Source organism: Limanda limanda, chromosome 11 (genome assembly GCF_963576545.1).
Source record: "Limanda limanda chromosome 11, fLimLim1.1, whole genome shotgun sequence".
Taxonomy (NCBI): domain Eukaryota; kingdom Metazoa; phylum Chordata; class Actinopteri; order Pleuronectiformes; family Pleuronectidae; genus Limanda; species Limanda limanda.
Window position 1 is genome coordinate 19,232,138 of NC_083646.1, and position 25,558 is coordinate 19,257,695.

Genomic DNA, 25,558 nt, shown 5'->3' on the forward strand with positions numbered 1-25,558 from the left:
TCACCATGCTGCTGCTAGAGGAGGTGGAGTCTAATGTTACCTGCCCGATCTGATTGGACTAGAATTCCACTGTAAATTTGTAATCATATAAAACAGTGCATGTAAAACTGTAGTGGAATAGAAAGAACAGATATTTGATGATATATGTTTTAGAGGTAAAATTAAAAGTTTGTTCCATCTCCCCACTGCTGGAGAGTAGAACAATAGTACAATACTCATACAATGGGCTGACTGTATTATGACTGTCTTGATAATTCAACCCTTCATTCACAACAGGGCCCTCTAGTGGTGAAGTCTTGCATCTGCCAAAAACACAAGATGAGTATGGGCTGTTTAAAACAGTTTTTTTATTGAAAGATTTGTCTAAAAAGAAAACAAAAAAGAAAAAAGAAGACATTTGGAACTACAGCAATATCCACTGGTTCTACAGACACTCTCAGAATCACAATTTGAAAGAGATGGGAGGCATGTGACCAAGCAAATAAAAAAATAGCATCATCAAAGTTATTTCTGTTGCATCTTCTTTTACACATCTGTACAAAAAAAAGATCTCATAAATATTACTTTTGTTCTCGCTTCCTCCTTCTTTCTGTCTGTCTCTCTGTCTGTTTCTCTCTCTCTCTCTCCATCTCTCTCTCTCTTCTTTCAATAACTTACTTTCCATTAGAGGTTTGTATCGCTCGATTTTGGTTGAACCTTTCGTTCTCCGTTCATGTTTGCTCCTGTTTGTCTAGCTTCCTTTCATTGGTGGATGGTCAGGTGGGTGGGGCTCTACGGTTGTGATCCCGCAGCAAGTTCTTTTCATTTAATTTTTTTAATTTTCTCATCCATTTCCCTCTTTTTCAGTACACCCCATCGTCAATATCCCGCCGTAAAACTTGTCATTCCAAGGGAGCGGCACCACCTCTTCTACCCCCACCCAACACAAAACAACCTAAATCCCCAATACTGAAAAGTGTTTAGCAGCTCACATATCATAATCAGTTCTCAAAAATAACAAAGGCAACACAAAAACTAAAACATCCTTCTTTAGGAGAATATACATAAGCTGACATGATTTTGTTTAACAGAAATGCCCTTTTTTTGACAGATTTCATCGCCATGCTCACATTTCAAATGGCTTCTGTTTGGCAAGACAGCGAGCGGTTTGTTGTGTGCACTGAGACGTTCGCGATGATTAACTTGGAAATCGTGGTAATGACTTACAGCAGCCAGCATCACTGCACGTAGGACATGAGATTGGTCGATGCAGCCTGAGGATGGCGTGCTTGGTGTTAACACCCCCAAATTCCACAGGATATGATGCATTTTCAGCCTTTTCACCACTTGAATAAACTATACCGACTTATTCCCAAAAATATACTTGTGTTTTTAATATCTCCTCCTTACCACAGGGTGATTGGTCTCCAAACAGATGTTACAGCTCCACTTTAGATCTTAAGACCACATGACAAACGAAACATCTCAGCGAACACTCTTTTGTTTGAGGCAATTGTGTTAAACACCTTCTGCGTGTTCTCATTAACTTATATATAAAAAAACAAAAACATCTCGCACACCAACAGCATGAGAAGCAAGAAATAAAAATCTGTTTCAGAGGTGAAAAAATAAAGAGAACGCAACACAAGGAAGATCTCTTCACTACTTAGTTTCTTCATCTTTGGTATAAAATATGCCACCTGTCGGCTGCGATTTCTTCAACAGTTAAGAAAGACTAAAGAAACTGTCAACAGTTGTTTTCTAAAACTATTGCTTGTTGCACATTTAAAAATCCTAGCACGTTTTTTTCAGCTTTTTGTCAAAGTCAGAAATATTACTCTCTTTTTTTTTTTTTGCAGTGAGACAAGCAAAGCAGGCAAAGCAAAACGTTCTGGAAAGTAATAAAGACCCCAAAAACAACAAAACAATACAAATGCAGTGGAGAAACAGAACTTGATTCCCCTGATGGAGCTAAACTCCAGGGAGCAGTGGACTGACCCTTTCCACAAGTCGCATTAAAGAAGCTTTTTTTTTTTTTTTTTTTACCCTATCGACCAACACCAGCTGCATCGCACCACATAATTTAAAATTATCTTCATACAAATACAACCTTATTTTTTTTAAATCCTGTACAGAAAACTTTGTAGATTTCATCTTCAAGGTTCTCCAAAACTCGAGGAACCCCTTAAATCATTCAATCACTCAGTCTTTTAAAAAAAATTATAATTCAAAGCCATGGAAAAAAATTCCTTTCCAAAGTTTGAAAAAAATTAAGGCAATAAAGATTTAAGAAAAACATTGATATTCTAGAAAACTACTCAAATAATAAAAAGGATGAAAATAATGTAGCTTAATATCAAAGGAAGACAACCTGCTGACTTTGCTTCCTTCCGTATTTTTTTTTTATAAAAAAAGTCTGAAAATCTACCTGCACATTCAAATGTTCTTTTTTTTTCTGTACAGCTTGTTGGTTGAGTTTAGTTTCTTCTCGTTTTCCTTTGGAGGCAATGTCCGGTCTCGTGTTGAGAAATGATAAACTCACAGTTGCGGAGTGCGTTTTATTTCATCGTCCTCGAGTTCAGCGAAGCGTCATTTCTTGGTTCGACCAGGTAAGAAATAGAATTGATTTTTTTTTTCATCTTTTTGTCTTTTATTCGGTGCCTGTGCACAGTGGAAGCATTCTGCGCTCAGTGTTGTCCCTCACCTCCCTGCCTTTGTCCCTGTTTCATCTTGATTCTGTCCGTGTCTCCAGCGCCTCAGTGCAGTCCTTCGGAAGGCAACGCAGCAACGATCCCCACCGATCTGTTTATCTGAAAGAGACAGAAAAACAAGTCAGTGAAAAGAAAATTGGGCAGCTGAGGAAACTCTGGACAGTGTTAGTGTGTCTAAAGGGTTCTTCTTTAGCATTCTTTGTCCAACTATTGTGTGTAAATAAAAAACAGCAGCAGGTTATCAAAGTTGTAGAAAAACAAGTCAAACACAAGGAGAAAGATAAAAATAGGGAGTTTGTGTTTTACAAGCCAAGGTTGAAAAGATCCTGTGAACAACAACACAACAAACGTTAGAGAATTGCATTAACTGTAGGCTACTGTATGAAGGAGTGTAATGCAAATAGTCATAAAGCATTTAGTTGATAATATGAAATGTACAATAAGATTCACATTAATACATTTGTTTACAGATTACAATATTAATTTCTTATTAAATAGACAAAATATTATCTGATATTTTAAAATGGAATAATAATTGTTACCAATAACTAAAATATAAATTCACCAATTAACCCTCTGAAACTTTAAAGGGGGATTACAAAAACAACATAAAGTTAGGGTCAATAAGAATATTAGTTAAAAGACATTCATGAACGATGGAAATAAAATATATTTTCCCATTACCATTTCTCATTTTTGTTGTTCAGCTTCTCCATTTTGGCTTTAAACAGGTGAAATTATGCAAATTAGCCGAGAGAGGTAACAAGCTGCTGTTGTTCTATTTGACCTTTTTACTTATGAATGGATATATTATAAATAATTTTGATTCCTTGTTTATCTTAAATTGTCTCTTTATATTAATTGCAGTGCCCATTCTCAACATGCTGGGTGCAGCTTTCATGCTGAAACTTTAATAGTGACGAGTTGCAGCCACCATACAATACAAGTGGCACATTTAGTAGATTTCTATGACAAATAATGGATTATTTATAATCTGAATATATAAACAATTTTTTTTTGTATATATACAAATGTATAAATGGCTAGTTTCACTGTAAAATGTGTTGTAAATGAATAAAACACTTGACATTTGTGGTCCCCCATATGGACCATAACTGTTGTGTAGACTACTTAACATTATTCATTTCATTAGGGAATCACGGCCTTAGCAAACACTATAATAATAACTGATGATTGCATGATAAGCCTCTCTTTATCCAAGGTCTTTCAAAGCAGACACACTAAATAAAAATTGCTATTTTGACTCTTTGGGAAATATACTTATTCAATTTCTTGGCTGTCACAACGGTGCATTGCAGGAGTGATATCGTGCTGCACAGGGGGAATGTGATAACAAATTGAGCTTTCCACTCACTTAGTCTGCTGGTAAGAGTAGGCTGTGGCATGATCCCCTGTGCTCTCCATAGATAAAGGCTGCTGCCCGTTGGCGTCCTGCGAGGAAGGGGCGGCTGTCTGGGGAGATGCGTCTGTCACCACGCCCTGACACCAGAAACACAGAAATAAGTCCCATATGAAAACAATATCAGGCAACAAGAAGACTGAGTTTCAACCTCCACTTAGCAAAGGTTCACTGAGAGAATCCAAACAGTTTACAAAAGACAAAAACATTTACTAGATATTGATTCAATGTGAGGGGGGGATTCTGATGTCATCAACGTCTTGGACCTGGATCTAACATGCTGTGCTTTTTTTAAATGAGGAAGATCAGTAAAACAAAGTTAAATTCAAGAAGAAGTGCCCTGGAAGTCATTGGAAAGGGATCATTCCCAATGATATATGGGATGTGTAGATGCCTTAATCAAATATTTTGTGGTCAAGATTCATTCCGTAAGTTCATAAGAATTTTATAAAACGCCAAGGGAGAAAATAAATAAGAAATTCACTTTCTGGACCAGAGCGATTCTAAAAGTGGGAGGCCACTGATATGCTCTATAAAGTACAGGCTACTGTATGAAGTTGGTGTTACCAGTTTTTAGTCAAGAAACCATCTTGTTTACTTACTTCCACTGTGATGGCAGAGGCAGGCACTGCAGTGTACTGGGGAATGTAGGTTCCTTGCATAGAAGCAGCCGCTGCAGCAGGCATGTACTGCAGAGAGAAAGAGGGACACACATTATTGTGATAGAAGCAATACCTCATCCCGAATCCCTGGATTAAGAGAAGCTATTTCACGATGAAGTTCATAGCAACAGTTTGGCCGTGGGCCCAAGGTCATTGCACATTTCAGGCTGGTTATAAACAGGCAAAGGCATTTTCCCAAAAAAGGCTGTGTGGTTTACGCATGAAGTCTGTGGAGACTGTTTAACTTGAAATGTAGACAAACACATGCATGAAGAAGAAAAATGCTAAGACTCACTGTGCCTGTGGTGCCCAGAGACATGTGGTTCATCTGCTGGGCGAGAGGAGCCATGACACTGGAGGGGTGAAGAGACAAACTGGGCTCTATGGCCGAGGCTGGGGTGATGACAGCACCCTGGAGGGAGGAAGGAAGGACACGTGAGCAACTGGGTTATCGACACCGGTGAACATGGCCAGAAGAGTGTGAGGGAAACAACATCAAGGTCACTATTCAAACTATGGAATGGCACTGAGAGCCGAGCTTTATACATCCACCAAGGCCCAATAGTCCTCTTCAAGTCAATCAAATTGCACATATTTATAGAAATAAGTCCCCTGAACAAGCCTGACTTAAAACAAGTTCCGTGAATTACTCACTGGGGAATGCGTCAAAATGTCCCACAATGTAAAAAAAAAAGCAAAAAATGTCTTGATTCAACCTCTGATCTGCTCCAAAAATTAACAGTTTCTTCCTTGACCAACACCTTCTCCATTCCACCAAATTTCTGTGGTCTTTCTTTAAGTTGTTTTTGCATTATCTTGCTGATAAGCAAACCACAAACAAACATAACCTCCACAGTGGAGATAATGACACATAACTAAGATGGCCAACAGTAAAAAAAACTGTATTCTACATATTTTGCGCGGCATAATCTTTTGGCTTTTATGATATACAGCTAAAAACACCTTTTTCAAATGTGCAGGTTACATTTCCAACCCGGTCATGTCTGATGACTGCAAATGGTTTGACTCTGTACGTGGCAAATGCAACCAGTCAGCCAGGCTTTGGCAGGCTTGATACAACATACTTCTGAGCGGAGCAGAAAAGCTTTTCACGGTAAATCTCCTCCATGTGAAGGGCTTTGATGCAGCCTTACACCTTGATGCACTGAGCTCCACTTTTTCACTCTAGCTCTGCCACAGACTCAGCTCCGTAAAGGTTTAATAGGAGACTCCTCACGCTGGAAATCGAGGTGCCTGGCAACGTCCTTGCAGCGTTAAAAACCACCGCACTTTTATGATCACTGTTTAACTACACTTCCCATGAGCAGAGACAGCATCGGCGGATATTTGTCAGTGTTGCTCCTTAAAGTATTTGTGTGTGTTGACGCGGGACGTTTGGAAGAACACAGGTAGAATTTAGGTATTTTAGGCACAAGCCCAGATGCACGGCAGCTCTGGTTCTTTAGGGTTTCAGAGGGAAGCTCACAACAGAACAACACAGAAAAACATAAGCAAACACACACATATACACACACACACACACACAGAGAAATGGAAGTTCTGGCTATGTGAGGCGTTCCTCTCGAAGGCACACACAATCTGTCAATTGTTCACAGTTGCGAATCTGTAAGTGAAGATGCTTAACGTCTGCGAGCTTCACACAGAGGCACACACACAAGCACACACACAGACACACACACAAGGGTTGTCGGAAACTGTTAACAATGTTGAGTGCTCTTCCTCTTGACTGCTGTCTTCATGAGGAGACCTGTTTGAAGAACACAGCAGCCTGGCTATCAGAAACACTCTGTCAACACGGTCTCCAACAACACAAGTGCATGAGTGGCACTTCTCCTGCAAGCACACACACGTACTGTATAAAAACACACAGGGAGGCACCCGCACACAGATGCAACGACAGATCCATACCCACAAAACCTGCACAAATCTTTGGCGTGGGCAGGTAGATTAAGCAGCCAGAATGAAGCTAATACCCGAGCTCTTCATCCAGCTATACAATACATTCCCTCTTTAATGACTTCTCATCCTCCCTCGCTCTTTCTGTCACTTTATCCAATATCACAGCAGGCCTCCATAAGGAGAGAAAGGTGTTTACAGGAAAGGGAAGCACAGACTAATTATCTGCTCTGATTTATAGCAGTACAAGTGTTAAACCCGCCTTCTCCACATTCACTGTGTGTGAGTGTATTAGTGTGTAACAGAGTGTGTGTTAATGTTGTCATGTATCAGACGAGCAATAAATGAGTACACAGCACACAAGACGGTTACTTTTTCCCAAAGGACAGGAGGGAGAGAAACACACAAGATCTGCCTCAACTTTGAACTTGCTCCTTCTGCCTCTCACTGTCCCCTTCATCCTCCTCTTCATCCTCCCCCTTCTTTTGCTGTCATTTTTTTTTTCCCAGCAGCGAAGTGAAGCTGACTAACAGAGCGCTGCAGGCACCCTGCAGCATCAAATACACTGTATTACTGATAATGATGCCAGTTTGAGAGAAAACCACTAACCGCTGCCAGTTGCGATGAATAGCTGCTTGTTCTCTCGCAGGTGGCGTGCTCTGAAAAGCAGATGTTTGAATTGCTCCACTACAAATGTTAGCGGGAACACACCCGTATTTCTCTGTCTCACCTGCAGTTTCTTAATGCACGAAAGCCCACAGGAATTTTATTGGACAAGATGAAGCAAAAAGGAGACACCTGCTTGCACGCATAGGGGACAGCTCTGCAAACACAGGATCTCACCATTTCAAAAGTCAGTATTGTGCCGTATTTGCAGGCTCAGATATTTCGTGAACTGTGCTTCCTCCAAACCCTTTGTCTCCTCAAATGGGTTTAACACGGCAATTTAACTCAGGAAGACCAGAAATCCCAATTCTTTGGATGTCTCATTACATCCCTCCCCAATAAGCCGCCTCCCTTGTCTGTCTTGCTATGCATGGTTAGGGTAATGCATTCATTTCCTGTAGGGGGATTTGTGAGTAATTATGCACAAAGCCATCCTCTCACTAATTAAGATGTAAAGACAGGGAGTTCAAGTAATCTGGGCATTCCACCAAGGCTCGGGAATACAGTCCTTAAGGCACTCCACTGATTGTGTGTGTATAGGTGTGTTTGTGTGCTTGTGTGTGTATTTGAATTGTGTCGTGTCTGTGTGTAAACACAGTGTCAGAGTGTGAGTGCCCTCTCTTTATTCCCGAGGAACGAAAACGGAACATATCACTGTTTTAATGTCTCTTACTCTAGCCACATAATAAGGTCACTCGTTCCTTTAGCAACCGAGTGTGTAGTGTGTATCTGTAGTGTGTGAGCGACACTCACAGCAACCTGACAAATTAGCATGTTAGAATCTGACCGAGAGATTAACAGAGGCGCGCTCGTGTGCGTCGCTCTATAGGTGTCAATGAGTGCACGCCGTTAATCGAAGTCCCCGCTCATTAACTGTGGTGCATCAGTGAGGAAGAAGCCTCCGCTGCCATAGGAACAGAATTAAGCCACAGTGTCTCTCCCAGTCTCCCTCCCTGACGCAGATTTAATATGCCGAGCTCCTCTGTATCCAGGAAATACAATGACTAGCTCTCGCCTTTTGTTGTCTAACAGGGATTTTGACTATGCAGAGACAAGGCTGGGGAACGGGCACACACGGCCCAGACATGCTTTTGCAGCCGTTGTTTTCTTTTCTTTGTTCTCAATTTATTCTTTGTAATCCCTTCTTTCCTCTCCTTCCCCACGCGCCTGCCTCTCTCTCCCCCCGTCCTCTCTCTGTCAGAATGCAGCCGCTTTCTTCACTTTCTCTTTCTCCAAATCCCTCATTCCTTCCTCTCTTTTATCTCTGCCCCTCTCTGTCTTCTCACCAAGTCGAAGGAAGCCATATCGAGTGGCCTGCCAGATAATAAGACGGAACATTTGTTTGAAAACACATTTACAGAGGGGCATTATCCTCTCTCACAGATATAATTTTAATCAGACATGAAAACAGAACGTTTTTAGAAGTTGATAGATAGACACAAAGAGGGAGGCAGAGGAAGAGAGGATGACAGAGAGGAGGAGCAACCGAATTAGGAACAACTTTAACTATTGATATGGACCATTTTCGCTTTAGAAATTCAGTGCAGGGCTCTACACCTCTAAACCCGCCAACCTCTGTCTATTTCAACCGGGCATCATCACATTTTTCAGGAATTAAATAGTCGGTGGATGTTAAGAACTGCCAATGCAGACTCCCGAACCCCCAAAAAAACAGGGACATATGACCACTCATTATTTTAAGAGATATACATTGTTATTTCCTAATCATCTTCAAATGTTGTAATGTTTCCTCTGGTACTGTTAATCAACCATGAGACAAAGAAAATCAGAAAGTTGATGATTATTTGCATGATTTTATTTTGGATTTAACTTTTAAGGCCTATCTTTTAGCTCTTGGAATAATTATGGCTAAAATGTGATACTGAAATTTAAAGAGACATTGTATTTGGATTTTTCTCTAAATTATCTTGTGACCCTACTTCTATGACTCGCGACCACCCTGAGGGTCCAGACCCAGAGTTTGGGAACCACTGATACAGCTCATCCTTTCAAGATCGTGGGGGGTTAACTGCGCCAATCCCAGCTGACATGAGATGAGAGGAGGGGTACACCCTGGACAGGTCACCTGTGTATGTCAGGGCCAACATACACAGAGAAACGGCACTAACATTCACACCAAGGGACAATTTAAAGTCTCCAAATAACCTAACCCAAAACTCCATGTTTTGTGAAAGGAAAACCTACACAGAGATGGAGAAAACATGCAAACTCAAAGAACAAGAACTAACCCTAACCCCGGCAGAATCAGGATTCCTGATTCATAAACCTTTCTGACTTACCGATAATTTACCCGAAAAATATGAAAATATGTTTTCCAAAAGGGACATTCATTTGTTCCATTTTCATATTAACCCAGTCCAAGAAGAGGATATTGTGAGAACAGGTTTAATTAAAACCCATGTGTATAAAATCAAATGCACCATTTACAGATCCAAAGGTTCTTTCCCGAGCTCATGTTAAAATCATTAACATCATAATGTAAACCACACATGGGGAAAACCAGTAAACAAATCAACAAATCCTTTTTTCTTTCAAGGTCACTGTACAGTCCCAACAGGAATCTATTGTGCTTCCTACTTATTTAGTCTATTGTTAATTAACCAGTTTATCTCATATGAGACATGAGAAAACATACCTCTCTCCGTGCGCCAATTATAAAAACACATCTACAGAATTAAGCGTAAATCCATGGATAAGTTGAAAGTGTAGGGATTTATACTACATGTTTGTGTAGCTGCTGTGAGGACATCAGTGAGGGGCTCACAGCAAACTCTGTGGAGGTTGTTGTTATAACTATTACCGTCTGTGGCTAAAATTAAGGGAAAACCTTGACGTCTGTTTCAAGGTTATGTTTGTGTGTGAGTGCGTATGAGAGAAGAAGAAGACGGACAATCTGTAGGTGAGTGTACACCTACACACACAGTCAATATATGTGACTACATGTGTCACTGTATGTGTGGGTGTGTTTTAACGCATTTCTATGTTTTACTGAAAGCTGTGAGCACTTGTGTGTAGTTGTGTGCTTGTGCTGAGCTCAGACAGTGTGAATCCTTCACATCAGACAAACAGACACACAGGTCTCCATACAGGGAGAATTGGCTGTGTTATATGGCTAGTAGTATATCATACTGTATCATATTGAGTTTGTACAGTGGGGTCCACAATGTTTTATTAACAAATTATTTTTGTTTATTGATTATATGTACATTTGTATACTTCAGATCAATAATTTCCTCCTTAAATAAACTTTAACATCAGTTCATACTGCATTTTCAAAACTACACTTCTCTGAACCTGCAGTTTCATTTGAAACCAGCAGGGAGCAGCCTTTTATAATGGATTTCAGACTTGGCTCTACTGAGCTCTTGTAGTTGCTGTAAGGAGGTTATTCACAGGCTAATTCAGCAGAGCAGGACTCAGATGTGGGGCGACAGTTTTTTCTCTGGTGCTCTGCTACTCTTGTTAGAAACTGTATAATTCTTTCTATTCTTTTCTTTTTTCTTCAGTGATTTATACCAGTTTACCAGTGTATGTGACATTCACAGTGAATTGTGAGATTGAAAAAGAAATCTGAAGACAATGAACAATTCAATTCAAATATAATAAAAAATGATGGCTTTTTCAAAAACTTACTGTGGGTTGCATAACATACTGTTGATGTGGCATCCAAGATGTACTCTGGACCTGTGGACAGAAGAGAAGAGAAGAGAAGAGAAGAGAAGAGAAGAGAAGAGAAGAGAAGAGAAGAGAAGAGAAGAGAAGAGAAGAGAAGAGAAGAGAAGAGAAGAGAAGAGAAGAGAAGAGAAGAGAAGAGAAGAGAGATGACGAAGGAAATAGGAATAAAAAAGACACAGGGTGGACAGAAAGGAAGGAAGAGAAAAATAAAGTAATTAAAAAATGGAGAGGATGAGTAGGAGGATCCAGAAGGGAGGTCAGGAGGAGATGAGAGGAGAGGCAAGATCAAAAAGAAGATTGTTATAAGTGGGTGAAGAATTGAAGAGGAGGGAACATAAAGAAGGACAATTGTGAGACAGAATGACAGGAAGCGGGCGAAAATGAGAAAACCAAAGAGGAGAAGAGAGAAAATTAATCATTAGCTTAGTCTCTACAAGCCCATTTCAGAGCCTCAGTCCCTGCGGCAGTGAATATTACAGCCGTAACTGAGGGTCCACTATACAGTATGTTATGTTGTAATTATAAGAGGATATGAAGACCACAGAGAGCAATACAGTCTAATAATTACTGCTTCACAGTGTCGGTTTCATCATCAAAGTCTGACTAGGCCACAAATCACCACTTTCATCTCATACTGCTGCCCAGTGCCCGAGCCTAATATGAGGAGAAACACCTCCCTGGAGACTCCTCTGTCACATGTATGGTATGTGTGTGCAGGTTTCAGAGTAATGTGTGTGCATGTGTGTGTCCGCTTATCTCCGTCTGTCTGTAGGGAGTTGAAGTAACACAAGGCAGGTTAACACATTCTCGTGACCTCCTCACAAAGCAGGATTTGATTGTGTCTCATGTCATTCAGCTCAGGTGAAGATGTGTCTTTGCATTTGTCTTTCTCATTTACAGCAGTGCTTTGTATGTAGGGAAACCTGTGGGGGAGGACCTCTCTCTCTCTTTCTCTTCTACAGGTTTTACAAACTGAGGATCAACTAAAGGGACAAAATTACAGACATGTGTTGAGTAAGACCCAATGGGGCATCTCACTACTAAATGTAGGTTCACCACCTTAACCCCGTTCTGCACTCTGATTGGCTGGAGTTGGCTAGAGAAGTCGCAGACTCTGACTAGTTTCCGAGCACGTTGGAAATCTGATTGCATCTTTCAAAATTTCACACATAGCAACTGATGACTGCCAATCGAGCGCCGAGTGGGGGCCTTTGTCTGCGATTTGCAAATCTCGTCGGCTACTGGCAAATCCGGCTGAAAATTGTGAAGTGACAAATCAGCTTTAAATTCAAGGGAACTGATGACTTCTCTTTCTTAAAGTCTTTCTTGACCTGAAAGGAACATTTGAAACTAGAAAGTCACTCAGTAGAGTGCATACATCCTTCGAGATCCAACAGTCCCCTTATAAAACCAAATGTTAATTCACGAGATCCATTTATTTTTTGATCGGAACCAAATCACACACACTCATAAATATCCCAGATTTTTTTTCATCCAGTATCTCGCAATGTCGAAGACCGTGCTCCTATGTTTAAATTCCTGGATGCAGGTCTGCTTCACAATTGAATGGGTTCTTTCCTGACCGAATGCGTATCCTTCCACCGCGTTTTTCTTAACTTCACTGAAGCTATAGCAGCTATCGTTCTATCATTTTCTAACTCTCAGCACCTCCAATGAAAAGATAGAAAACATCTATGAATATGTGCATCACCCATTGGTTCCTGCTGAAGACATACATCTTTAAAACGAGGTTACAAATATAGTTTTGTTGTGTGCTAGCAGGTTGCAGTATATGCCCGTATATGCCATTTTGGAGCTGTGTCGGACTGAGAGCATTAGTTGCTTTGCTAAATCTGACAGCTAGGCAGGAAGTCAAGAAATATGGCGGACGCTGGAACTTTTGGGTGCTTCGCAATGTTGCCTTGGACCAGATTCAAGTAATTCTAATTTAAGCTGTAAAGTTATCGATCCAAACACACAACTTCTATCTTTTCTTATACAGTGAGCGTCCAAACTGCCTGTCGCCACCCGCACTGTTTGAAATGGTCGTCGTCTGGTGAAACGAAAATCTCCACAAGTCTGGACATAAACTACAGGAGCTGAGACAGGATCCACCCACCTGATATGTGGAGACGGGAGAGGCAGCGATGAAGGGTGTGATCGATGTCTGTGCAATCATCCGATTGGTGGAGATACTGTACGGTGAAGAGTAGAACCTATGGAAGGAAACAAGGAAATTAAATGATTTGACTTTTTTTTCAGCGAATTCCTATAAATGGGATGAAACTGATCCAAAGCAATTGAAAAAAAAACGGTAAAATGTTGACAAAAATTTTACGTCAGTCAAAAGGCTCCTCTGCACACACGGCTTTAGCTCTCCAGAGATGGCCACGTGTAAAGGTGAAACTCAGCCTTTTGTACCTCTTTGTTTTTCCACCACCCAGTGCACTTCCTGATACCGCTGACAAAAACGGATCAGACATCATCAAGGCTGTCTCAGGAACAATAAATATTGCAGCTTCACTCTGTGCCACATCATCAAAGACGTCTCAGAATGAGACTTGACACTGCACCGGAGTGCACATCGTGCTACAGAGGAGTCTGCTCCGCTGCTATGCATAATAACAAATTATCACCTTAATGTGTGGGTGGGTGAAATGTTTCAGTATCACCTTTAATGTACACACGCATATGGCACTTTGATGGGAAGGCTGCATCTCATCTTTAACATCTGCATTTTGTACTCTGTTTACTTCTCTATACCTTTGTTTGCCCTTCTGGTTTTGCTGTCTCTTTCTCTTGCTCTCTTTTTCCATTTCACCCCCCCCCCCAAAAAAGCTGCAGTGGTAGAATGCTGTGGCTCACGGTGCTTTATTTATCATTGTGTACCTAGAGAGGACATGTTTCATCTGCCAGGCCTTGTTGCTGTGCCCGATCGATCCCCAAGTGTCTGTTGACTGAATAATGGAGCGAGGGAGGGGAGGGAGAGAGAGTGAAAGAAAGGAAGAGAGAGATAGAGGCAGAAGCAGAGAGAGAGAGGCACCCTACCCTATCTCCTTCTAACAGCCATGATTGTATAAAAAGGCACTTGCCACAAATCAAGTGTTGCTTAATTGGGGGATAAAAGCACCTAAAACCAACATTGGTTTACTTAAAGGTTTCTCCAAACTACCACTGACAAATATATGCAACGTTTTCATCTAATTTTTATTTCATTCCTGTGTTCTTCTCTGTGGTCTTTATAATATAATAAACAACATTCAGTGATAAATTGGGGCTCAGCAACAAGCCAAAGACAGGAAGATGTACAGATGAATGGATGTGACAAGAACACATGTAGTTGTGATGCTGGAATAGATCTTCAGGTTAGTGGACGACCCCCTGTTCTCAGCTATGATCGTGGTCTAGGTATAGGCCATAGATGCAGTTAGTTTTTTATACTCTTGATTGAATTGAACATTAGTTGTCCATAAAGAGTAGAGGTTAAGGTCAAGAGTGGCTTATACTCCCTAATTTTCAAAAATATAACATTGGAAATAGACAAGTAAATCATTAGCTATCGTTGTTATCATCAATTATAATTATAGTAAAATCTGTATTTGTAAAGCACCTTAATACAAGAAATGCAGCTCAAAGAGCTTTTTCCCCGTAAGAGATTTTCTTATATTTCCCTTCACACCTTTGACCTTTGGCTTCTCTTCAATTCTCCGTAGCTTTGCCTGTAAATGTAGCCTTCATGGAAACCACAAGCGTTCACCGTAACACAATCATTCTGTATTGGCATTGTTTTCTTTGAGCTACTGCACATCTGCTTTATCGATACAGTTCAACCATTGACATCACTTGAGTTGAACAGACTGGACAGGTATGGATCTAAGTTAGAGTGAGAACTGGAACATGTGATGATCACAAACAAGAAAGAAAAAAGTCTTTTACCGATCGGCTCTGTGGATCAATCTTTTTGACTGTACAATTAATGTATGACTCACATTAGAGATAGTGTATTACTGTCACTGATGAATACAAATGAGCAAATGCAACCAGGTTATTCAATATGGTTCTCTGATTGTGTTTATTGTATTTTTCATTAGAGTGATGTGTATTGAGAGAGAGAAATAGTAGGTAGAGGACAGATCCAAGGTTATTGATGGAGGCTATTAGCCTTGAGCAGCACGCTGTCAATAGGGACTCCAGCGCAGCTGTTTAAACAATACACTAAACATGTAATTGCGAAGAGAACATTAAGAGAGGATTGAATTTAAAACCTCTTTGTGGATCCCTGGTGTGACCAGGCCGCACTGTCAGGAGTTTGCCCTGAAAAATTAGCGAATGATTTAATGCCGACCTCGGTGAATTTTCAGCAGAGAGATGTGAGTGAACGGGCTAAAATATACTGTGTTTGTGCGTGTGTGTGTGTGTGTGGGCAGGAGAGATAGAAGAAAGATATAAAGGCAGAGAAAGAGAGCAAAGAACATAGGCATGGACGGAGGGAGAAACAAAAGGAAAACAGGCAGACCAGAAAAGAGTTGAGAAATAGAGAAAATGAGCCTCCAAATAGAGAGGACAGGCAACAAGCCAAAGCAGTCTGGCCAGTTGGGTTTAGTGTCGGATTGGCATCAGACACTGAACACCAGCCATGCTCGAGCTTGAAGAGACCAAACCTGTAATTGATTCTTACCCTTCCCCTCTCCTTGGGCTGACTTTATTTTTGCCTTTGCCCTCCTCTTGACCCCCGCCTGGCTCTCTCTTTTTTTATACAACTCCTTTCTCCCCCTGTTTTGCGCCTCTCTAATTAGCTGCATTAGCATTTCGCAGTCATTTAGTGCTTCGCCGGAAGGAGCTCAGATGACCTCGGAAGAGAGGTCGGAGAGGGCTTAAGCACCGCCAGCGCACAGATGCTCGCGTGTGAGCATGAATTGATGCATGCACGAGCACGCGCACGTGCACTGAGACACCAGGATAGACAAAAAGTAAAGCAGATGCTTGGAAATGGAGAGTGGGAATTGGAAGAAGAAAGAGACTAAACAAGACAACACGGCAAAGAAGGGACGAAGGGAGGGAGAAAAATGGTTGAGCACAGTCAGAAAAAAATGGCACATGGTCAGACAGGCAGGTGTACAGGTTTAGAGGTGATATGAAGAAAGGGAAGGGATGTAACAATTCGTGGAGCACAACAGGACAAGAGTAAAGAAGAGGGAGAAGAGGCAAAGTGGGGAAACAAAGAGGAAGGAGGACTGAGTAGACAAGGCGGAGGAGAAGAGAAGCACAGAGCTGGAGGGAAGCATCTCCTGGGATCGCATCACCAGCAGCATTCCTAGCAGACAGGACCGATCTCCAATTTCCCCCCTGAAACCGGCAGGCAGACACTCTGCTCTCTGCATCCAGCCTGGGAGCACTGCAGATAGCCTCGGCTGATGAAAGTCTTACAGCGGCTCTGCAACACCACCCAACTTCCCTGTCAGCAATCAGAACCTACATGTCTGACAGCTTGTATGCATAGGTTCATAAATACATGCTCAATCTGCATGAGAGTAAGATGAGAGAATGAGGTAGAGAGAGAGAGAGAGAGAGATAGAGAGAGAGAGAGAGAGAGAGAGAGAGAGAGAGAGAGAGAGAGAGAGAGAGAGAGAGAGAGAGAGAGAGAGAGAGAGAGAGAGAGAGTGTGTGTGTGTGTGTTTGTGCATATGTATTCTACTCATTTGCAACATGTGCTCTTGTAGATAAGAGTGCTGATGGTTGGCTGATGCATCTTTGCAGGTCTGCTCGATCATGTGTCAGTTTCGTAAAGTCTGCAGGTGCTGAGGACTTCAGCATTTTTTGCATTAGCTTCACATATTTGACGTGGAGTGAGAATCCAAAAAGTTATGTTGCATACGTTGCAGAAACAGCTTGTAACCCTGTGATGAAAACTGTCCACCTACCCGTTCTGCATCGCAGCGGGATCATACGTCAACGCCATGCCACTCTGAAGGAGAAAGATAAACAAACCAGTCACAGGTTAAAATACTTAAAAGAATTATTAAGAGTTTCACATGTAAACTATTGGTGTTGTCAGCTGACATTAAAACACTGACATAGTAATACTGTATATGACTAATGGTCAGGCCAGTAAGGGTAATGAATTGAGGGAGAGAGGGAGACACTGGAGATGGAAAGTGTGATTCATGATATACAATAAACACTGAGCACATAATTTGTCTTTAAATTCACCAAATATACAAAGAACTGCTAAATAAAGAACAATGGATGATGTTCTCTGTCGCCCAAAATTCCCGAATGAGTCTGTTAAAAGTAGGGTTGGGTACCGAGAACCGGTTCCAATATGGAACCGGTTCCAATACAACCGATACCTACCCGGACCGAAATGCAACGGAAATTTCGGTGCCTCATTTCGGTGCCTGAGCCAATGGAAGACTGAGGTCTCCGCTCGTCCCGCCTCCTCACACTTCAGCTCCTTCCTTCACGGGAAGCGGCTGCTCCCGCCGGGCCCCCGCGGCCGGTGGACAGACTCTTTTCCCCGCGCTGCCCGCGCCCCGGGTGCGCCAGGGCTCCCGTGCAGGTGTGTGTGGGGGGGGGGGGTCTCCTCGCGAGACCTCTCCCCGGCGCTGGCTGCCCCCCCCCTGCCTGGCGCATCTCCTCCGTGGCGGTGCGTCGCGATCGGCTCCGGGTCGGCTCCGGGTCGGCTCCGGGACCGGCTCGGGGCGGGAGGAACGAAGACCACGAAGCCCCCCTGACAGCCCCATCACTCGGAGACACGGGGGTCTCCGAGTGATGGGAAAGCGACCCTCAGTCTTCATTTGTCTCAGGCACCGAAGTCAGAGTCACGAGTCAGAGTGTGTGTGTTTTGTATTTATTTTTATTTATTTAAGTATAGTGTAAACTTTTGTTAACAGTTCGTATGTTATTCATAGTTTTAAGTTAAAAAGGGTTTTGTATTTATTTATATTTATAATCTACTTTAAACAGTTAATATATTTGGCAATAAAAAAAGCCTTTCTTAGTCAAGTATCGTTTTGTGCACTTTTTTGAAAAAAGTATCGGTTCAGGCACCGTTTAGGCACCGGTATCGTTTTAAAAGTATCGGTTAGGAACCGGTATCGGATAAAAACCAAACGATACCCATCCCTAGTTAAAAGCACTTAAGAGTAAAATGATTATGTGTGAGCTTGCGAGCCACTTTCGAATTATGTGTCATGTTCAAAAATAAACACAGAAAAATTACCACACAAAGGAAAAAGAGGAGCAACTGTTATTATCTTGCATAGTAGATACTGTATGTAGCAACACAAAAAGTTAGTGGCACAATGCACTAAGCTATGTAACACAACAAAGTGCTCCTTAGTCTATTAATGGGAAAACCCTTTAAAATCATTGTATCTATTTTTCCAAAAGATTCTGGTTTAAAAAAAATCCTCAAACTATAAATGGACTTCATAATAATGAGCTGTCATCAATGAAACAAATGCTACAAACTTCTCTTTTCAAACCAAACGCTGTCATTTCTGCTGTTCGCTCCACTTATGTTTAACACTGTGTCAAAAAAATAAATCAAAAACACACTGAGAGAAACAGACATAAATCCATACTGGGCCCCATGAAGCTGACAACCCGTCTGATTGAGCTGAAGATTTCACATATCGTGTGAAATGAGTCAGTTACACAACTGTGAACGCACAAAGGAGCAGAGAAGAGACAATCGAAGGTAAATAAGGAAACATAGAAGTTTCTGGTTTGTTCTGAAATCATTCGTTCCCGATGCAATCACGAACAACACAGACATCTCCAGAGCAGGTGAGGGGTGGAGCAGCTTACAGAGGCAGGATGTGACGTATTGATACCGCTGCAGAGTTTGCAGGTTTTTGTTTACAGCACATCATCACCAGCACTGGCCCTTATCACAAAATGCTCTCTCGACATCTTTGTCTGTGTTTTAATTTTTGTGTCCATCACGTGTTCGAAACGTCATCGTCACACCCTCTCGCTGACTTTGAATTCTGCAGAGGATCATCTTCTGTGTTCTAACATCGGCTCATTAGGACATTGTGTGGTGTTCCAACTCAGGGAATGGCCGGAGAAGCTCTGAACAAATGCAGGAGGCTCTCACTCAGACATTTGCGTTCTCACATACATCCCCTCTGGAAAATGTCCAGAGGTTCTCCAGAGTTATTTGGATTTGTGAAAGCAGCTTTTCTGAGCTGTTATATACACAGCCTGTAGTTGTCACAGCAGAAATCTGTTAGGGAATTTAACAGTGGTCATAAAGCTCTCCAGCTGCATAAAATCTGTATGAGAAGAAAGTCAGCACAAAGCTACACAAGTGTATTTTAGTTGTAGTCTCCTCCTCTCCATCGGATGTAGTATCTATTAAGACCAGGCTCTATTCTCTATGACTATTTTTTTTCTGTGCTTCATTTCTTCTGTCATGTGTGAATCAATGAACATCTTCATCCACTTATAAACTATCAATTGTGTTTTTGTTAGTCTTCTCATCATTATTTTTCTCCTTCTCTGTCTGTCCCTCCGTCATCGGTCCCCCTCCTCTTATATCTGCAGCAATACAAAAGTCATTTGACTTGCTCTATATTCCACGCAAGGCCCTTCTCTCCAAATTGGCACATGAGTTGAAAGTGTGCCCTGATGCATAACTCTGCTGCGATGTTTGGTTTTCCCCCAAACACTGTTCCTTGCCAAGACGAGGGGAATATAAACTGCAGAAGCAATAAAAAAGGACTGCCAGAAATTAATGACATCAAATAGCCAAAAATAATCATTAAAAAGCCAGATTTTCATTCTCATACCAGCCCTCTAACAGAAATCAGATTTGAAGCAGGTACAAATTTACATCACACACAATAATTCTATCCTTCACCTTGAGCAATATTTGTTTTCACTGATGGTTCCTTGACAATTTATTGAATTATCTTTGGTCAAAAAAGGATTTCTGTGCCAGAGCTAGAAGAGATCAGCTCTGTGAAGCATCTTGATGTTGCATCCTGTCGTCTAAGTTTCCTTCATCTTCAGCAAGAAACAAATATTTCCAGAGGGAAGCATGTAAGGACACAATGAGGAGGCCACTGGACCAGAAACCTCAGTTTGACAGTTACCACTCACTGTTAGAGTCAATCAAACAACTACAAAGAAACGCAAAACAGTGACAGAGACACAGAACAGCTACGAAGAGTCACATATCGAATCGACGACACAGACGACTTTAAAGAGGCTCACACAGGCTGCAAAGAGACACCAAAATACTAACAGATGGCTACAAAGAGACAGAAAAGCCTAAAAGATGATTACAGAAAGATACAAATAGCCATGAAGAGGGCTTCAAAAGAACATAAAACAACGACTTGATTGTAAAGAGACACAAAATGTACATTTTCTGACAGATAGTACAAGGTCTTTGTAATGACAATGCAAAGGGCTACAAACAGGGCCGGGTCTAGGCAGGGGCAAGAGGGGGCCTGGCCCCCTCAAATAAATGTTGTGCCCCCTCAAACTAAATCCCAATTTATAATAATAATAATATAATAAAGCACAATGCCCCCTCAAGATTTGTGGCTGCCCCCTCATACATGCCTGTCTAGACCCGGCCCTGGCTACAAAGAGGAGGAAAATGGCAAAAAGACGGTTACAAGGCCACAAAAAGGCAAATGGGATGACTACAAAGAGACAACAAGGTTATGAAGAGACACAAAGAGACTACAAAGACTAACAGGAGATTTCAAAAGGACACATGACAGAGAAAGAAAAATTATTGTAAAATGTTTAAAAGTGAAATAAATGCAAATCAACCAGTGTGGGTGCAGCCTCCTCTTCTATGGGTGTCTAGGTCTTATGCAGGAGGGGTGAGGGGCCCACAACGGCTGTACCCAGGGGCCCACTGTCTCATAATCAAGGCCAAGGTCAGATTCATTTACGAGTGAGGGATTCTGGGAGATTAGGGTCGGCTGACTGAGTGTGTGGACGCGGTGCGGCCCCTCAGAGCACCTCCCCAGCCAGAAGTGTCTATTAGTCTGCCTGGACTCGGAGACGTGGCGCTGACAAATGCAGAAACCTCCGAAGGGATGCTTTTCCTCTTCAACGCCAAGTGGGGCTTGTCGGGACTTGGGCCACTGACAAATGTGCGAGGTGTCCCGCTGAAAGCACTTGTCATTTATTTTGAGTCCAGCCGACAATTCAGGACAGGACACAAGAAGGAATCACTAAACACGGAGGCCTCTAATGTTAACTAAGCTCTGGGGAGATTTCTTGGCTCTAAAGAAATGAAAGCTGCAATCCGTGTCTGCAGCAAACACAAAAGTCAAACACCCATGCACCGTAGCATCCTGTTTCTGTTGTGGCAGCTCTCGTTACGGTGCACAGTTGTTTCAGCCTGGTTCCATTTCATTTCACTTGACTACCCTTCTCTTTCCCAACCTCCATGTAATGCACATTGTTGGGAAACCATTTAAAACTGCAATCAGAGTGTGGGTGGCGACATTATTCTTCACTTTCCCTTGTTCTTTGAATTAAAGCTTTGGTATCGACACAAACAACGTCTGAACTCGCGGCATTGTGTAACACTCAGTCTGCTTTCAGTCTGGTGCACAAGGTTTTCATTTCTCATGCGAATGACAGACTGGAAGTGCGAGTTTAGACAAAAGGAAACATAAATTGGCATTGGGGTCTCGCAAAAAACCCCTATATTTTAAATTTAATAACTTTTGTATATGCCAGCTTTCATACTGTCAGCAGCATCTCTAATTCAGCCTTCAGTATGTAATTTGGATATGAAAGCTGATAATGACCCTGCAGGGGGGCCTGTCAGGCTTTTCAGATTTTATAATCAGGAACTGATGTCAAAGGGGACATCAGCTAGATATTTAAAATGTATGAGAAAGGTGACTTTTTGGACTTTCTGTGAAGCAGCTGCCGACACTGCTGTGGAACGCTCCAATACAATCCATTGTAGTTATTGCAACAGCATTTCTATTATGGTATAATTACTGTTATGCTTTTGCTAGAAAGTTGAGCAGGAAAAAGGCTTAAAAGAAGTTTGTGGATATGCTCTACTCTAATATAGTATCTAATCTATACTCTACTTTTGATTAAGTTAGAACCACATCATTTTTTGATTCGTTAACTTAACTATTTCCTCTTGAACATCCACTCGCAGAAGACACATTGCATTCACTCTGATTTGGAGAAGCGAGGGGCTATTGTTGATTAAAGAACTGTCTGCTGCGGCATTATTCTGCCTGAGGAAAAATCTATGTTGTTTTCTTTTGTAGAGGTCAAAAATGATTATTTCGTGCAACACTGGCTGAAGGACATGGTTCTTGTGTTACAATGGCCCCCTCAACTTATGATTTAATAATATCTTGCAGTGGCTGATGAAGGAAGTCTTATATGAAGGGTACTGGTGAGCCGGTATTGATGATTAAATAAACTTGTAAGCCTTACCTCTCCATCCCGTGTCCACGGTCGGCCATTCTGGGGATACTTGACCTGGGTCTGCCTCTTTTTTTGGCCTCCATCAGCGAACTTGCACAGCAACGGCTCTGCTGGGGCTACAGAGTGAGTCCGCCAGAAAAAGCGGGAGGGAAGAGAGAGAGAGAGAGAGAGAGAGAGAGAGAGAGAGAGAGAGAGAGAGAGAGAGAGAGAGAGAGAGAGAGAGAGAGAGAGAGAAACAAGGACAAGGACAAACAGCAATGGATTAATCGTCTTAATAGCAGGAAAAAGTGAAATTCCATGCATTGGGTTACAAGTCACATTACAAAGATAGGACTTAAAGACGGGGCTATTTGCGGTGGCTTAAACAGAAACATAACATAAATCACCTGGACCAGAAAACACATTAATCTCTTGTACCCTTAATCCAAACATCTAAACAACAGCAGTTATCGCACATCTCTACAATTCCTACAACCGCACTCCGACAAGAGCAGCCTTGATGTAGAAACAAAGCCACGGGCTAATCATCAAAGCATGGCGAGTGGTTCAAACAACAAAACCAAGCAGGCATACTTAATACGCTAAATAACTCCACAGCCTGACCCCCGGGCGATAGGCTGGGGTTGTGATTGCTCCAAAGACAACATGGCCCTTTTCTTGGACCAGAGAAAGAAGAAAGCCTTGATTACAAATAGGATTAGCTGAGTGTGACCTCCCATACAAAAGTTCACCCGAATTCCAACTGCAACTTGATAGACCTTAAATACCCTACAGGCTTCTGAAACAGCAGGAAGTAGCTGGATTGGAGCAGGAGTCTCCAGAAAAAGGTTTTGTTCTGTATCAATTAATTTTATTCCAAGGGCATAGCTTTAGGATTTGTTAGAAAGAAAGAGATTGTGAATAATGGCTTTGGTTTCAAAGAAATGACTCAAGATGATTAAACAAACAATAAAAAGTCCAGTCCTGACGGGCTGGGACACTCGATGGATAATGAAGTTGCAAGGAAGTCTCCTGTTTTATGTGATCTCTGAGACCAAGGTATTTTTGGGGATCTCCAGTTATTGCTCAACCTTATCCACAAATAATGCAGAGCAAAGCAGCAGTAGGGAAGACTGTATTCTTCCGCATGCCCATGATCCCACTATCTCTAAGCTCCACCAGCCAATTTGTTCTTTTCTTCCTGTCACAGTCTGACATGCTAACCTTGAGCCATTCAACTCAATTTTTAAAACGTCCAATCAGAAGCCTTTCATGAGATGTCAGTTAATAAAACGTTAATATGGGATACTGTCATCTCTTTCTTGTTTCCCACAGATTTCCACCACTTTCTGACCTGTAGAGGGGAACATGACCAAACATGGAGGAGGACCAATTTTGTATGTTCGGTTTTGCAGCAAAAAAACTGAACATGGATATCATGGAAATCATGGCTGAGAAGGTGGAATTGTCTAATGTATTTTGCAGAGCAAGCTGGAGGTAAGTTGGAAAATGTATATTTGCTCAAGTGTTCAACATCCGGTGATGCTTAACGATCAGCTCTCTCTTCCTCCCTCTCGATCCCTCTCGATCCCTCTCTCTTTCTGTCCAATTATTACAGATCAGGAAGGCTCCGACTCGATCTTTAGTTTTGTAAACCCCCCCACACTTCAGGATTATTTGGGCAGATAATCGGAACCGATTAACCTCCAGTCGGGAACTCCCCCGCGATTGTCGGAAGTGTCAAATTGGTCTAGAATCAGCCCGATTATCCTCTAGTGTGCAGCAGCCCTTAGGTACACCAGCCAATCATTTCATTTGGTCAGAATGAAATGATAAGTTGTGTTTATTACAGTCCCGAGAGGACCACAGACAATTGTTTTTCTCCCAGATGTCGTTATTTATTTAAAAGGATTTTGACCTGCTGATGAGGGAACAAGTTTAGAAAATGTAATAATGTGACAATGTAGAGGGCAAATAATGTGTTTTGTAAAAAAATTATGAACAACTTGTCTTGAGAATGATTAAGAAATGTATTGTATGTCTCCTTTTGAGTTTAGTTTTAATGTTAGGAGTGAGCTACAAATAAATTAGATAATACTCGATTTGTCACAAGCCTGAGATATACTGAAACCAATGAAGCACAGCAAATCATAATGACTAAATGTTTAATACACTAAAATGGTGAAATTTTGAAAACTGAACTGTAACTGCAGTTCTTCTGTTCATGATCACAGTCAGTTTTCTTGAAAACACCTCTGGGCCCTGAAATTGAATAAGCCACCTACTTTTAATGCCTTGCCTCTCACTTGTTACATCCACCAAGGCATGTTTGAGTCACTGACTCACACTCTTGTTCTATTTAATTGGCAATGATTTCACACTGCGGATAAACTCCAACTCTGGAGCCTCATCACTGTATATAGGAAAGAAATAAAGAGATTCTTAGGTGACATGGAGCTCTGTGAACAAGCAAAAGTGATATCATCACGCTGGTACTGATTCACACGTTATGAAGTCCAAAATAAACTACGCAATTACCTCTCCTACTTGAGGGGAAATGTTTCTTCAGCTCTGTAAACTGAAAAATGAGAAGAGGAGTTCTCAGCTGAGAGAAGCATTCAGAGCCAAAGGTTGAAACAAGAGTAATTTAGAACGCCTGGGGCCTCGATGGTACTCCAAAGGTAAGAAGACGAACATTCAGAGCACGATGTGATTATGCTGCATTTAGCAGTACTTTGACATTACACTGTTTTACTGGGATTTCTGTCTGAATAACAGGTCACACAGTCCGGGCCCTTGTTATCACCCTTTGCCGTTTCTATTCATCTTTCTCAATCACTCCCCTTCTCTCTCCCTCTTTTACACAGTCTGCTCCATGCATTCATATACAACTGGTAAACACATGGCGAGTAGGTGTACGTGTGATTTGTGCTCACCAGAAAATTCTGAGACACTAGATAGCCGAGATTTACATTACAGTGAATGGGTGTTCCGAAGTGAATGCGGAAAAAATCTAACCACAGGGAGGGAAGAATCATGAAAGAGACATGGGTCCCTTGAGGTGCATCATAAAAGCTTGAAGCACCAAAACA

General features: G+C 41.7%; 1 protein-coding gene across 1 annotated transcript in view; it reads right to left on the minus strand.

The window, feature by feature from the left end:
* Positions 1 to 327: 327 nt before the first annotated feature.
* The window catches only part of LOC133014346 (RNA-binding motif, single-stranded-interacting protein 3-like), a 135,576-nt gene continuing 110,345 nt past the window's right edge, over positions 328 to 25,558 (minus strand). The window contains exons 7-14 of the mRNA XM_061081552.1: positions 22,497 to 22,603; positions 16,973 to 17,016; positions 13,171 to 13,267; positions 11,010 to 11,060; positions 5,068 to 5,184; positions 4,713 to 4,799; positions 4,066 to 4,190; positions 328 to 2,789 (exon numbers count right to left, since the gene is read on the minus strand). Coding sequence (XP_060937535.1) covers positions 2,786 to 2,789; positions 4,066 to 4,190; positions 4,713 to 4,799; positions 5,068 to 5,184; positions 11,010 to 11,060; positions 13,171 to 13,267; positions 16,973 to 17,016; positions 22,497 to 22,603 — 632 coding nt within the window. The 3' untranslated portion in view covers positions 328 to 2,785. The remainder of the gene's footprint in view (positions 2,790 to 4,065; positions 4,191 to 4,712; positions 4,800 to 5,067; positions 5,185 to 11,009; positions 11,061 to 13,170; positions 13,268 to 16,972; positions 17,017 to 22,496; positions 22,604 to 25,558) is intronic.